Source organism: Streptopelia decaocto (genome assembly GCF_964273445.1).
Source record: "Streptopelia decaocto genome assembly, chromosome: Z".
Lineage (NCBI taxonomy): Eukaryota > Metazoa > Chordata > Aves > Columbiformes > Columbidae > Streptopelia > Streptopelia decaocto.
The window spans coordinates 81,284,143-81,300,039 of NC_138657.1; the positions used below are offsets into that span (position 1 = coordinate 81,284,143).

At 52.1% G+C, this 15,897-nt stretch overlaps 1 protein-coding gene across 18 annotated transcripts in view; it reads right to left on the reverse strand.

The window, feature by feature from the left end:
* Nucleotides 1-587: 587 nt before the first annotated feature.
* The window catches only part of TCF4 (transcription factor 4), a 170,425-nt gene continuing 155,115 nt past the window's right edge, over nt 588-15,897 (reverse strand). For 16 of the 18 annotated variants that reach the window (XM_082075361.1, XM_082075365.1, XM_082075362.1 and 13 more), the window contains 5 exons: nt 6,182-6,317; nt 5,539-5,701; nt 3,655-3,884; nt 2,507-2,649; nt 588-2,360 (listed from right to left, as the gene is read on the reverse strand). In XM_082075361.1, coding sequence (XP_081931487.1) covers nt 2,513-2,649; nt 3,655-3,884; nt 5,539-5,701; nt 6,182-6,317 — 666 coding nt within the window. In that variant the 3' untranslated portion in view covers nt 588-2,360; nt 2,507-2,512. The remainder of the gene's footprint in view (nt 2,361-2,506; nt 2,650-3,654; nt 3,885-5,538; nt 5,702-6,181; nt 6,318-15,897) is intronic. The other 2 variants (XM_082075360.1, XM_082075355.1) reach the window with 1 other exon arrangement.

Genomic DNA, 15,897 nt, shown 5'->3' on the forward strand with positions numbered 1-15,897 from the left:
GTCTCGGCGCCATCCGGACGGAGAAGCCGCGCGGCGCGGAGCGGCAGAGCCGGGCTCAAGCTTTGTTAATCCCCCTCTCAGCTAAACCTGCTCCGCGGGGAAGCTCTGGGGGCTCCTCCAGCGCCTGCCCTAGCGGGTCAATCCACCTCCACATTTGAGAAACTTATCGGCAAATCAAAGCGCTGAGAAAGTGTTCTCGCTACTGAACATATTTACAGGTCTCAGCACGCACACAGCTAATCCGAATGGGGATGGGGATGTCGGAGGTGAGCACGTGGGAACTACCATATTTGTTCTTTACGTTTTTTCAGAAACAAACATAAAATTCAGATTCTTGTAGCTCACTATTTCATTTAAATGAGACTTTTTTTCTGTTTTCAACCACACAGATTTTTATAAACAAAAGAACCGATACAATGTATTAAAACACATAATAACAAGAGTCTACATGTAAAAATATAACTTTTACATACACAATTTCAAAATAATGATACGTTTGCCATTTGTTGCATAAAATTTACAAATGTCTTTTCATTACTATATAACTGGCAAAACAGGAGAACAGATGGAACATTTAGACCGTCGGATGGATTTATGGCATTTATTCAGTGTCTATTGATAGGTGGGAAAAAAAACCGACTCGGTTTTATTTCAAATACATGCCAGGTCGGTGTGGCTGTAAAAATAGAGACTGGAACTCGAGACAAAAGGATGCTGACAAATACTTAACTAGGAGCACTATCTGGTAATCGTACTGTACACCAAAGTCCAGCGTTAATTCGGATTCACTATGGAAGTTGGTTCAATTGTGCCCAGACTTCAAAGCTAGTTCTCTGATGAGCTGCTGTGCCATATATGTTACTATTAAATATGTTACGTAAAAACTTCATTCGTACTGGCCAGAGAAAATCCTGCTCTACCACCCCTCCTGGACAAAGTGCAACTTAATGCTTTAGGACTCATAAGGCTTGTTAGAATAATGCTGCATGATGACCAAAAATTGGCATTTCACAAAGAAAGGAGGAGGCAGCGAGTGGTCTACACTTAAATAATCCACTTAAAAAAACGCAACGGAACAACGGAAAAAGGAAACCGATCGGATCTCGCACGCTCCTGGCGATCCCCCCCCGCCCCGCCATGGTCCCCCCGTCGCCCCCAATGTGAGCGGGGAACGCGGCACCCGCGCCGGGCTCGCAGCCACTTCCAGCATGTCATGGGTTTGTGGTTTTTATTGGTTTGTGTGGTTTTTCCCGATGATAGAAACGTTGGAAGGCACAGTGGTAACGATTTGTAGCATTCTAACCTTGTACCTCTGAAAATCCCAGAAAACAAGGGGGCGAGCGGAGCGGCCGGGGGGGGGCGCTCCCGCCAGCCCCTCCGCCCCACGGCCCCACGAAACGACTTTCTACTCTTAATTATGAATGAGAAGCAACGTCAGGGTCAGCGTTTCGTCCTGCACTACCCCCCCGGAGACAGAGTTGGCACTACAGGTCACCATAACCGAAAGAACCCAAAAAAAAAACCAAGGGGAGAGGGACAGAAATCAGACCAAAAAACCCTTATTTACAGTAAAATCTTCTTCTTAAAAAAGTTAATCAGTACTATTTTTTTACAGGAGCAAAAAAGTCTGAAACGAAGGAACAAAAGCTTACCATAGTCACTAAATTTTTAATATATATTTATATATATATTTATATATATATATATTTGTCATAGGTCTATAAGATCCATCTGTTCCTCCTACCCTAAGGAATGGCTAATGTCATCGCTTCCGTTTTCAATAGGACGTTTGCTGGTTTTGTAAAGATCTGGGCAGCAAAGCTTCCCTTTGAATCTCCAGTAAGTAGAAACACTAGCTGTCTAGCACACCAACAAAAGCGCTCGTTTTGCTCTCCTTCAGAAGTACACTTTTTCATTATTGCAAGTTTACAATTTTAAATTAAATAGTTTTTTTTTTTTCTTCAGACTTACAAATTAATTATATCTTTTTTTTTTTTTTTTTTCTTTTTCCAAAAGAAGTTTAGGCACAAATGCATTGTCCCACAGTGTGGAGAAGATTGCCATTCAGTCTCTAGGCTGCGCACGGACAGCTCGGAACATACTGCGTTCGACATTCTGCGTGATATGTTCAAGAGAGGCGGCCCTCAAGTTGCACTTGGTTGTTTGCTCGTTTGTCTTTTTCCTCTCGGTTTTAATAATCGGGAATGCTGAAATCTCTTGCGTCTGCGGTTCTTAACTACTCAGACTTGTCTTATATTACAAAAAAAGGGGTTAAGGAGAAGTGTTTATGTGGGTTTAAGATAATACAGCTGTTAAGGAAGTGGTCTCTTGCTTAAATGAAGAAATGTGGCAACTTGGACCTGCGGAAGAAATGAAACAAATTGTTCTTAATGCATTGAGCGTGTGTCCCTGCGCCCGCCACTCGGACACCGCGCTGGAAACGGAGGTGACCGGAATCCTTTCCTAAGGGAACTGCATTGAACAAACTCGCCCGCCCCAAACTTGCCTGTTTTTACATCTGTCCCATGTGATTGGAGGCGTCTCCCATCCCAGGGTGCGGTCCCGCCAGCGAAAGCGGAGGAGGATCCGAAGACACCTTCTCTTCTTCCCTTCTTTTCAGACACGCCGCTTTCGGGTTCAGGTTTCTTTCTGTTCAATCGAAGCAAAAGGCCGTTTCAAATATTCACTTTTTAGAGCGGAATGGTCTGTCCACGGCACAAACGTTCAAAATCATTAAAGGTCAGTTATTTGCTCCGTTCCCCGAGGCTGCGGCCGGGCCGGTCAAGCGCTGGGACGGAGCACGACCCGCACACGAGCTCCGCAAACACCCCGTGTGCTCTGCAGAGGAGCAGCCCAGCTTAATGCTGAGCTTGGATCTTGCTACAGAACATAAAACATGTCAAGGCCCTTCCCCAGCGCCCCAGTGGCATCGGGAACACAAGTGCGGTGGGTGCTCGAGGTGCCCGGCCCGCTCTGGGTGACAAGGGTCGGGCATCCCTGGCCACGCTTCCCCAGCCAAAAACCATGTGAAACCCATGAGGGATCTATGGGATTCGCGGAAATGAGGTTCTTGGAGACATGGTTTAGTGACAACCTTGGGTTAATGGTTGGACTCAATGACCTTGAGAGTCTCTTCCAACCAAAATGGTTGTGAGCATCCTGGGGTGGGTTAGAAGGGGGTGGTCAGTGGGTCCGAGAGGTTCTCCTGCCCCTCTACTGGAATCTCTACCCCACACCTGGAATCTTGTGTCCAGTTGTGGCCCCTCAGTTCCAGCAGGACAGGGAACTGCTGGAGAGAGTCCAGCGCAGCCACCAAGATGCTGCAGGGAGTGGAGCATCTCCCGGGTGAGGAAAGGCTGAGGGAGCTGGGGCTCTGGAGCTGGACAAGAGGACACTGAGGGGGGACTCATTCCTGGGGATCAATATGGAAAGGGGGAGTGTCAGGAGGATGGAGCCAGGCTCTTCTGGTGACAACCAGTGACAGGACAAGGGGCAATGGGTGCAAACTGGAACACAAGAGGTTCCACTTATATATGAGAAGCAACTTGTTTGGGGTGAGGGTGGCAGAGCCTGGCCCAGGCTGCCCAGGGGGGTTGTGGAGTCTCCTTCTCTGCAGACATTCAAACCCACCTGGACACCTTAAAGGACACTGACCTCGGACTTGCTGCTCTAAGCTGAGGATGACGGCCACAGCCTGGTGTAAGATCAGGAGCTTGGTCTGGGGCTTGTCGCTCTTGAGGTGGAGCTGCACCATGCGGCCCAGCTCCTTGAACGCCTCGTTGATGTCGCGCACGCGCAGGCGCTCCCGGGCGTTGTTGGCCATTCTCCGCTCCTTCTCCCGCTCGGCTTTCTGCTCCGGTGTCAGGTCTTCGTCGTCGTTATTGCTGGGAGACAAAAGGAATACATCATTTTCTAATGATGTGGGAAACAAGGAGGGCGAAGGTCTTCAACAGAGCTTGTGCAAAACCAGGGTTACAGGTTATGAACAGACACCTGAGCAATTCAGACACCTGCGCAAAATTCAATCTCCTCACATTTTACACCGAGGAAAGTCTTGGTTTGGTATGAAGTTTTACATTCTGCAAGGCAGGACTGTGGGTATTTTAAAGAGCAAAAAGGTAGCTTTTTTTTTTCAGTAACATATTCTATCACAGCCAATACTGCAATATTTTAAATGGTGGCAAATCCCTCGTTGTCACCGTTTAACCCCAAAGGACACGCCGGTGGCTCCTGTGCTGCTCCCAGCTTTGCTGCCTGTGGGTTCGCAGCACTAAGGGGGAACTTCTGCATCCTCTGGGCAACAAAACCGCATTCTATCCACATAAAACCATGATTTCAAATTGCAAACACATCCACTGGTGAGTCACTGGCACTGTATAATTTGAATTGGCTATGCAAATGGAGTAATACATTTTCAGCAGCGCTACCAACGTGGATTGAGATGTATAACTAAATATCAGGAGTAACCTTTTAAAGCTGCAAGCATGTTAAAAGCAAAAATGTTAGCCTACAAAAGCTTCAAAGCACATATAAATATGCAACAGTGACAGCTTATTTGTTGAATTAACAAGAAGTGCGATCACCTCACATCAGCACAAAGGTGCTTTCTTCTTACCGTATCATAAATGCACATGAAAGCTTCACTTCTACACATATTTACTTCAATACATTCACTCAGAGAAAATCCTGAATGTCATGTATTTTTTCCGATCGTAAGAGATGTGAATATAATAAATTTAAACAGCAACGAGTGCTGGTCGATAGGTCCGAGTGTGCTCAGGCGCGTCTTACCTGGGCTTGGTTTTTATATAGGTGTGCGAGGACAAAAAGGCCGTTGAATCGTTACAAAGATGCCCTGCACAAAGCAGGCTGTGCCTGCACTGCAGCTTTTTTGGCTGCGATGACAAGTGTCTGCAGTGCTGAGCTGGACCTGGGGCCCCGTGGTGACAGGTAAGCCAGGCAGGTGGCCCTCAGGGACAAAGTAAAGCCTGTCCCATGCTTAGGGTCACGTTTGCAACATTCAGACACTGTCCATGTTCACCATCAGTTTCCAGAATCCGGCTACAGCGTCACTAATACCTTTCAAAAATTATTATAAAGAATAGGGCGACAAGTAAAGGTGTCTAAATCCTCCGCTTAAACCTGCGGAGCCCCAGACATTTACACAAGTTGAGGGCCGGGAATGACCAATCTATTGCACAGATAAAGGAAAATCACACGGTTCATTAGGTCAGATGCAGGTGCCATCAGCTCTCAGGCACATTTTCAAAGATACACAAATCCATACTGTATTCCAATTTGCAAGCATAGGCAGAAAGGAATAACAGCCCAATGAATACATTTGAGTGCAAGGCAATTTCTTGCGACTTGCTCAGTGTCCAAATGTGCCAATTGCTGGAATTTGGGGGCGTCCTGGCGCACAGGTCCCAGCGGGCACTCGGTGCTGCCAGGACAAAACCGCAGTTTCCTCCTGTTCTGTTCACTTCATCGAAATCCAGTAAAGGAATTAAATGAAGCGACACTATTATATACTGTTACCTAGATCTTGACCTAGTAATTGATTTGATATCCTTCTTGTCATCCTCTAGTTTCTTGTCCTCAGCAGACTTGGTGTCCTGGAGGTTTTCGTCTCCCTCGTCGTCAGATTTGATCTCGGAGCTGCCCGAGGAGACGCTCTGTCCCTGCAGTCCGGCCGGCATGCCTGTGAAAACACACGGACCAGCTGTCCAGCGCCGCTTAAGCCAGCGCCTGACCAACCTGGGGCTGTGTCCCCTGTCCCCGGTGACGGGTGACAGCCCAGTGTGGCGGGAAAACAATCAAAATATTGGCTACAATGAATGAGCAAGACCTTGTATGCTGTTCTGATAGTTTGGGCTCGCTCTTCTGGGCTTTAATGGGAAGATCAGCTGCCTCTAGGAACAAAGACCCCCCCGATGTCCCCTGGGTTTGGTTAGGATGGGTGAGCCAAGGATGGGCACCCCAGGGCCACATGAAGCCGGTGGAAATCCAACAGGGCTGAGCCTCACCCTGAACTCCCACCCTTTGGATGTGTTTGCTACACTCTTAATCAGCCCCTGTATCAAAGTGGCTGTCTGGAGGTCACTTGTTTGCACACTCCTAGTTGTGATGTGGGAGCTGTAATACCGGTGGCACGCCCGGGATGGGGTTCGTAGATACTCACCCCTGTACGGGTCCTGGGGCGGGTTCAAATCCGGGGACGTGGCGGACTGGACGGGCAGCTGGGGCACCGGGACCTGGTTTGGCACGAGCGAGTGGCTCCCGCGGAGGCTGACCCCGTCCTCGCGGTGCGCGCCCACCTGCGGGACACAGCCGGCGCTCAGCGCGGCGGTAGCAACACAGCCGGACAGGGAGACGGCGAGGGACAGGGAGACGGGGCGCGGGGACGCGTTTCACTAGAGGGCGCAGGCGGCCCGTACAGCTGCGCCGCGCACAGCTGTACCGTGTACACCATGCACACCGTGCTCAGCTGTACGGCACACCGTACACACCTTGCACAACCGTACCGTGCACACTGTGTACATCATGCGCAGCTGTACCATGTACACCATGCACACCGTGCTCAGCTGTACGGCACACCATACACACCTTGCACAACCGTACCGTGCACACTGTGTACACCATGCGCAGCTGTACCATGCACACTGTACACACCTTGCACAACCGTACCGTGCACACTGTGTACACCATGCGCAGCTGTACCATGTACACCATGCACACTGTGCTCAGCTGTACGGCACACCGTACACACCTTGCACAACCGTACCGTGCACACTGTGTACACCATGCGCAGCTGTACCATGCACACCGTACACACCTCGCACAACTGTACTGTGCACACTGTGTACACCATGCGCAGCTGTGCACACTGTACATACCTCGCACAGCCGTACCATGCACACCATACATACCTTGCACAGCTGTACTGTGCACACTGTGTATACCATGCGCAGCTGTACCATGCACACTGTACACACCTCGCACAGCCGTACTGTGCACACTGTGTACACCACGCGCAGCTGTACCATGCACACCGTACACACCTCACACAGCCGTACCGTGCACACTGTGTGCATCATGTGCAGCTGTACCATGCACGCTGTGCACAGCTGTACTGTGCATGCCATGCACGCTGTGCACAGGTTGCACAGCCATACCGTGCACACCATGTACGCCATGCACACCATACGTACCCCGCACAGCTGTAGTGCACACGCTGCGCACAGCTGTACCATCCACACTGTGCACAGCCATAACATTCACACCCTATACGCCATGCATAGCTGTAGCATGCACACCATGCACAACTTGCACAGCTGTACCATGCACACCATGCACAACTGTATTGTGCACACCATGCACAGTTGTACCGTGCATGCTATGTACATTGTGCACAACCACACTGCATACAGTTGTACCACACGCACCATGCACACTGTGATAGCACGCACAGCCGTACCATGCACAACTGTACTGCACACTCTGTGCACGCCATGCACAGCCGTACCGTGCACGCTGCGCACAGCTGTACCATGTACACTGTGCACATCTGTACTGCACACACCGCGCACGCCATGCACACTGCACACACCGCGCACAGCTGTATCACATAAACCACGCACACCATGCACAGCCGCACTGCGCACACCACATACAGTTGTACCACATACACCGTGTCCAGCTGTGCCACGCACACCGTGCACCTGTACAGCTGCACCGTGCACGCTGTGCACAGCCACACCGCACACACAGTACAGCCGCAGCACGCACACCGCGTACAGCCGCAGCGCGCACACAGTACAGCCGCACCGCACACACAGTACAGCCGCAGCGCACACCGCGTACAGCCGCAGCGCGCACACAGTACAGCCGCAGCGCACACACAGTACAGCCGCAGCGCACACTGCGTACAGCCGCAGCGCGCACACAGTACAGCCGCACCGCACACACAGTACAGCCGCAGCGCACACCGCGTACAGCCGCAGCGCGCACACAGTACAGCCGCAGCGCGCACACAGTACAGCCGCACCGCACACACAGTACAGCCGCAGCGCACACCGCGTACAGCCGCAGCGCGCACACAGTACAGCCGCAGCGTGCACCGCGTACAGCCGCAGCGCACACCGCCGGCGCGGCCGCGGCGCCGCGCGCCTGGTGACAAAGCCGGCAGGTAAAACGTCAAATCGTCTCCCAGGGCGCCGGCGCCGAGCGCACCGAGTCCTGCCCATCTGTCTTCTATCACGTCCGCCAACAGAGCTGACAATTATCTTAATGCCCATATGCTTAATTGTGAGCTCCTCAATTCCCCCGTTGCCGTCGGAAATCCTGCAGGAATTTCAAGTTGGCATTTGGGGCGATGGGATTGGCGGCCCTGCCGGTTTTTCCCCCGCGATGCCGGCGAAGCCTCTGACAGCGGGAGCCCCCAAACGTCACCGCGTGTCACCGAAGACGAGAAGCCTCGTCCAAATGAGCGCTCGCTGTATTTCATTAAGCAGCCGGTCCCAAAGCCGAAGGGGCGCCGTGACTGCGCGTGGTGCGGCAAGGAAGGGTTTATTAAACACTCGGAAACGCGTCGTCCCCCCGTCGCCGCGGCTCGGGGTCGCTCCTTCGTCACATAAAGGAGACCATCGAGAAAAGTAAAGCATCCAAAGAGTAAAACTGTAGGGACTTGCGGGAGGATTTAATATAGAAGCAGCCGGAGCTGCTCAGAGCTGCGGGGTACGGACAGACGTGCGGAGGGACAGACAGACAGAACGTCCCTGCACGCTCCCACCAGAAATCACTCTTTATTCTCAAAAAGTAAGTACTGGGGCAGATAAAAAGATGGAGGGATGTTTCTAATCAGACTTACAAGATAATATAGGATAATTGTTAACAGCAAGTCGAGACCGCAGGCAGAAAGATAAAAGGGAACCCTGCCAAGGGGAACTTGAGAAAATCTTTTACTACGAGACCAAATGCAAATAACCGAAAGCAAGTGCAAAAGAGCAGAGACAAAAACCCTCTCCTTGTTGAGACGCTTGAATTTTCAAACCACGAGACGCTAAGAAAAGACTGGAAGGGGCATTATTTGGTTTTAAGAAAGCATCAGATGTCACGGGGCGCTTAACGGCTGCGCTCCCGCAAATCTCAATGGGAAAACGCAATGAAACCCTGAGGACGTCGTTCAGGGGAGAAAAAGGGGTTTGTCTCCATACCTGTGGAAGAAAAGAGCCAGGGAAATGGGCTGTTCTTCCCCATGCCCAGCTCACCACTCTTCTGCGATCATCGCCAGCGAACACTTTGGAGGATTTTTAAATCAATGTGTTGAATGCAAAGAAAACACGCCATAAAGTCACCGCCGCTTTACCACGGACACACCGAGATAAAGTTCTCTTTCTATTTAAAACCAAGATTTCCTGACATTTCTTCTCCTGTAGGTTCTCAAGAGACGGGGCAGGTAACCATCTATGTCGCATCTCACAAGGGAGTGATAACTATCAATTCTCCTTCACAACCCGCACTGTGATCAGTGTTGGTGACAGTTGCAGCTTTTTTCCTGCCAACCCATGGCCAACCCTACAGGAGAAAGGACCATTTCTCCCCCCTGCGACTGACGTGAGCTCATTTTCCCCCATGTCCAGGTGTATTTTCCGAGACACAGAAAGACTTTGACTCCGCTCAGGCTGCAAACATCTGTGTGTATGTGAATGTATCTACAGGAACAGATCCAAACCAACCAGGAGCAGACGACTCTGAGGGCTGATTCTGCCAGCGCATCTCCCCTGCCCACGGGACGCTCTGTCCGCTGTGAATACCCCAAAAAACCACTTTTACAACAAATGTGAGGCCTCAGATGTCCCCTAAAACGGGCTGGCCATTTCCCGCTCTCTTTAACCATTATTTTCTTTCCTCTTTTGAGCATTTAAACGTTTCCACCCAAGCAGCCCGGCACCTTCTCAAGAGCATCACCATGTGCCAAACGTGTCTCAGAGCCACCGTCTGCCAGGGGACGCGACTTATGTCAATAAAGCCCGGCCTATGCGAGGTGTCAGGGCCCAAAAGCGAGATATGGCTGCGGGGACACAAAAGATGCTGCATTTTGCACATCCCCCCCCCAGCAGCCAGCGGGACGCGGGTTCGTCTATTATACAAACAACAGCTCTGCCCCGAGGTGGAGCCAAGATACGAATCGTTCCCCCCAGCCAGGGAGTGGAGATGAGAAATAATACTTATCTTTAGAGAATCAAACTCGCTTTGAAGTTGTATTAATATTTGATTTAGCCCCGTCGCTTTAAACAGGCTCCTAGTGCAGCGCTCAGCAGATTGGAGTCGAAACCACCAACGCGACAAAGAACACATCCGAAAATGATACGGGAGGTGTGAGCGGGCTCTGCTCTTGATGTGCAAATCTGTGCCTCGCGTCTCGGGCACACGCGGGTACCGAGCGCTGTGGGGTGAAATACAGCCCGCTCGATAACCCAGCCCAAGGAAAAGCCCACGAGAAGCCCCGGTTTGCTGGTTTGGTGGCTATTCAAGTTTAAAGGTATCAGTGCCAGCGTCAGGTTTTACTGGTTACGCAAGCGCGTGTGCATCCCGGATTGCCTGCGCTATCTGTGCATTCATCAGGGACGTGAAGCCGCTTGAAGAAAATAGGTGGCAATTAATTCTCGGATACTCAGCATTTCATGCCGGAGATGTTTTCCTGATAAAGAACCCCAACTATTGTGCTGGGTCTCAGCTGCTGGTTTCACCAATGGTGCCTCCGATTGGTACATCCCAACGGCACCTGCTTGGAACTACCTCAGATTCCGTGTGTCGTGTATGTGATGATGGAAACTTCATCCTCCAGAGCAAGGAAACACCTTCCTGCCCCAGACGTGCATCCTGAGCAGCAAGAAATGGTCCTAGAGACATTTCTTTTATTGCTTCCAGATGGGCATTGGAAGTTTGGGCATGGGAAGGAGCAGCAGAGGTGACTTTCCTACGATTTTTCCTACGATTAACTGTTGAAATACAAAAGAAAACCTATCGCCTTCAGCCTTTGAGCTCCGCTTAGGAAGAGATTATTCCTAACTCGCCGATATCACGAGCAAACGCAACGAGCAACACGCTTTGTCCCTCTAAACCCCATGACCTTGTGTTATCCACTTAGATAAATAAAAGCAGGCGGCGGGCAAGTTGTAAGGTGATGCATGTTAACATGTGTTCAATATTGTCAAAATTTATAAGGCTGACACAAAGCAGATTTGTGCAAAGCCCTTAGAAACCTCTAGCGCTATATTAAAAAGGGAACAGCGCAGGGCACTCCGACACAAATGGTCTCGCACTGTATGTGTGGATTATTGGTCCAAATTATTCCCTCTTATTTAACTGCACCAAAGTCTTTCATCTCCACGCTATACAATAATAGTTTCCATATGACCGGTGGCTCAGCTATAAATAAGATCAAAAGAAAAAGAAAGGATTTAATAAAAATCAAGGAAAAAAAGAAGACATTAAGAGTGGCATTAAATCAGGAAAAAAGCCAAGTTCTCATTTCTTTCTAGAGCAAGAAGGAGCTGAGTCCCGAACAGCTCGCCAAACCTCTTCTGAAAGCGCTGCTGGCGAGCCAGCTGTGCGCAAACGCCGCTGAAACCGAGCCCAAAGTGGCAAAGCCGGGCTTTGCCGTTCGAAGGAGGGGGAAGATGATGCCCAAGGCAAGCGCCACGTCTCCAGGAGGGGCCACGGGAGCCGCCCCCCAGCACTAATTCACCCCACTTTCCCACCACGGGGGATAATTAAAGTATTTTAAGGGAAACCAAGCGGTTGCGACCTATTCTGGAGAAGGGGTTGCCACGGCCGGCGGAGGAAGTCACTGCAATAATCCCTGCGATTTCTTTCCAACAGAGATGATTATTCATTGAAGTATTGGCTAAATCCGGAGATATAAAGGGTCCTAAAGTGCAGGATTAGGAATATTAAGTCTTCTTCGCCGAACGGCTGGGGAGGGAGGGGAGGAAATGATGCTGCGAGCAAGTCTGCATGCCTGGATGCTTCATTTTGGTACCCAGCCCAGAGCATCCTCACCCTGGCTGCTGCCTTTATCCCCAGCATCCTCACCCTCGCTGCTGCCTTCATCCCGAGCATCCTCACCCTCACTGCTGCCTTCATCCCCAGCATCCTCATCCTTGCTGCTGCCTTCATCCCGAGCATCCTCACCGTCACTGCTGCCTTCATCCCCAGCATCCTCACCCTCACTGCTGCCTTCATCCCCAGCATCCTCACCCTCACTGCTGCCTTCATCCCCAGCATCCTCACCCTCACTGCTGCCTTCATCCCCAGCATCCTCACCCTCACTGCTGCCTTCATCCCGAGCATCTTCACTGTCACTGCTGCCTTCATCCCCAGCATCCTCACCCTCACTGCTGCCTTCATCCCCAGCATCCTCATCCTCGCTGCTGCCTTCATCCCCAGCATCCTCACCCTCACTGCTGCCTTCATCCCCAGCATCCTCATCCTTGCTGCTGCCTTCATCCCGAGCATCCTCACCGTCACTGCTGCCTTCATCCCCAGCATCCTCACCCTCACTGCTGCCTTCATCCCCAGCATCCTCACCCTCACTGCTGCCTTCATCCCCAGCATCCTCACCCTCACTGCTGCCTTCATCCCCAGCATCCTCACCCTCACTGCTGCCTTCATCCCGAGCATCTTCACTGTCACTGCTGCCTTCATCCCCAGCATCCTCACCCTCACTGCTGCCTTCATCCCCAGCATCCTCATCCTCGCTGCTGCCTTCATCCCCAGCATCCTCACCCTCACTGCTGCCTTCATCCCCAGCATCCTCATCCTCACTGCTGCCTTCATCCCGAGCATCCTCACCCTCGCTGCCGCCTTCATCCCGAGCATCCTGTCACTGCTGCCTTCATCCCCAGCATCCTCACCCTCGCTGCTGCCTTCATCCCCAGCATCCTCACCCTCACTGCTGCCTTCATCCCGAGCATCCTCACCCTCACTGCTGCCTTCATCTTGAGCATCCTCATCCTGGCTGCTGCCTTCATCTTGAGCATCCTCATCCTGGCTGCTGCCTTCATCCCGAGCATCCTCATCCTGGCTGCTGCCTTCATCCCGAGCATCCTCATCCTCGCTGCTGCCTTCATCCGAGCATCCTCATCCTCGCTGCTGCCTTCATCCCGAGCATCCTCACCCTCACTGCTGCCTTCATCCCCAGCATCCTCACCCTCACTGCTGCCTTCATCCCAGCATCCTCATCCTCGCTGCTGCCTTCATCCCGAGCATCCTCACCCTCACTGCTGCCTTCATCCCGAGCATCCTCACCCTCACTGCTGCCTTCATCCCCAGCACCCGTCCCGCTCTGCTCCTCCAGTTCACCATATTGCACTAAAAAGCAGTTTAAGGAGCAGGCAGCTGTGGAGCCCAAACCCGGGAAACCAAACACGAGGGGTTTAACCACAGCCCTAATTAGCTGGTTTAGTAATGAAAGGAGCCATTGTGCGAGGACAACGCTTTCCAGAAAAGGTGCCGTTTAAATAGTGGTCAGTGGTTTCTCTCCCGGTCAAAATGAAGTTTATAGCTCCGAAGTAATTTAAAAATATGATAGTGGCTTTAATTGTGCAGCATTAGGAATGTCAACCAATTAGGCAGAAAATGGTGCCATATAAAACCTGCACCGGTGCCTGTTCTGCCGACTTCATTCCAATAAGGTCATTCTGTCCAGTTTTTTTTGGTAATATATATTATACCTGCTCACTGAAAAACACAGACAAGCAAAACCAACCCACAGATGCAGCCACAACCGTGCTAAAGCTTCGGAACACAAAGGACAGCGCACCAAACCAGCAAAAGCCACATTTTGCCTTTTCAATAACGCCAAGTCGCTTGACTTTTTGTTTATGTAGGGATGACATAACCCAATTACTTCATGAGCTGCTACTTTAACTCCTAGGAGTGGAAAATTCCATCAGTGAATGTAAGGTGGATGTAAAAGGCGGCGACGCGCAGGCCCGGCTGCGGTGCTGTGGGCCGCGGGTGAGCGTGCGGGCTGGTCCTGGGCTCCCCAGCACCAGTTTAGACATAATACAGCCCAGTTTGTGGGGCCCACGTGTGTCTGTGCAAGCTGGGGGTGCGGGGGGGGGAAAGCTGAACCCCCCCTGCCCCACGAGCCCCAGACCCCGCAAAGGGTCCGAGTCTGGGTGGTGCTGGGGGCCCAGCAACAGCTTTTCCCGCTGAGCTCCTGCACCGGAGAGCTGGGATTGCAGAAACAGCCTCATGTTGAGCCTTGCCTGCTCTAATTCTGACTGAGGAGCAGGCAGGAGCGGGCAGGGTGCAGGGGGGAGCACAGGCAGGAGCGGGCAGGGTGCAGGCAGGAGCGGGCAGGGTGCGGGGGGGGCACAGGCAGGAGCGGGCAGGGTGCAGGCAGGAGCGGGCAGGGTGCAGGGGGGGCACAGGCAGGAGCGGGCAGGGTGCAGGCAGGAGCGGGCAGGGTGCAGGGGGGGCACAGGCAGGAGCGGGCAGGGTGCAGGCAGGAGCGGGCAGGGTGCAGGGGAAGCACAGGCAGGAGCGGGCAGGGTGCAGGCAGCAGCAGGCAGGGTGCAGGCAGGAGGGGGCAGGGTGCAGGTAGGGGCAGGCAGGGTGCAGGCAGGAGGACAGGCAGGAGCACACAGGGTGCAGGCAGCAGCAGGCAGGGTGCAGGTAGGGGCAGGCAGGCGCACACAGGGTGCAGGCAGGATCATGCAGGAGCAGGCAGGGTGCAGGCAGGAGCAGGCAGGGTGCAGGCAGGAGCAGGCAGGGTGCAGCAGGCAGGCTGCAGGCAGGAGCAGGCAGGGTGCAGGGGGGAGCGCACAGGGTGCAGGCAGGAGCAGGCAGGGAGCAGGCAGGAGCAGGCAGGCTGCAGCAGGCAGGCTGCAGGCAGGAGCAGGCAGGGAGCAGGCAGGCGCACACAGGGTGCAGGCAGGGTGCAGGCAGGAGCAGGCAGGCGCACACAGGGTGCAGGCAGGAGCAGGCAGGGTGCAGGCAGGAGCACACAGGGTGCACGGCGGGCACAGCCGCTCTCTACAAGTTTCCGGCCCGTACCTCCCACTGCTACTTTATTTACTGCAGCTGGCCGGCCTTTTATAGCCTGTTTCATGTATTAAAATTCAAATGTGGAAAACATTACCAGTATCCTCCTTGATTTTTTTCTCTTTTTTAAAATCCCCCCCCCCCCTCAACTTCCTTTTCAGCGTGGAATGTATCAAATGGTCAAAGGCGAACTTCAGCCTGACTCGACTCCCAAACTATTTCCTTTGTTCTGATGTTTTCCCTTCCAAATTCAGACCAGTTTTCCAAAAGAAACCATCGGGCCCGACTCCTTTCGCCCGAGCGGCGGTTGCAGACAGTGAGTAATGCTGCAGACTCGGGGTTTGCAGAGAAACGGCCTCGTTGGTTTGGTTCGCAAAGCACCCGAATTCCGCTCAGCCACCTTGCTGCTTATTTAGCAGAGTCCAAACCAAAACCGGTCCGACCCCATCGCTCCTGAAAAAACAAGCTAAAAACGCGATAGAATTGCTGGATGCGTTGCTCGTTGTCGCTGCTTTTTGTTGTCTCAATGTAACCTCACCTACATCTGGTAGTGAAGTGAGGAGCACAGATTGATGGAAGGAGCCGTCTCTGAGGCGATGCCCCGGGTGCGTGTTGCAGCAGTTTAACATATGCAAAGCCAACAAAGCTAGAAAAGTTAAGCTCTTTTCTCTTGATTGAGAGCAGATATGCAGGAACGGTTGTAAGTCACAGATCTGGCTTTTAATAAAGCCAGATTTCTTCATTAAAAGAAGTTTTGTTGAAACACTGGAGGAAAAAATAGCTTTGTACCACCGCAAATCTTCGATTATATGTATCCCAAGTGTATTTAACATATTACCT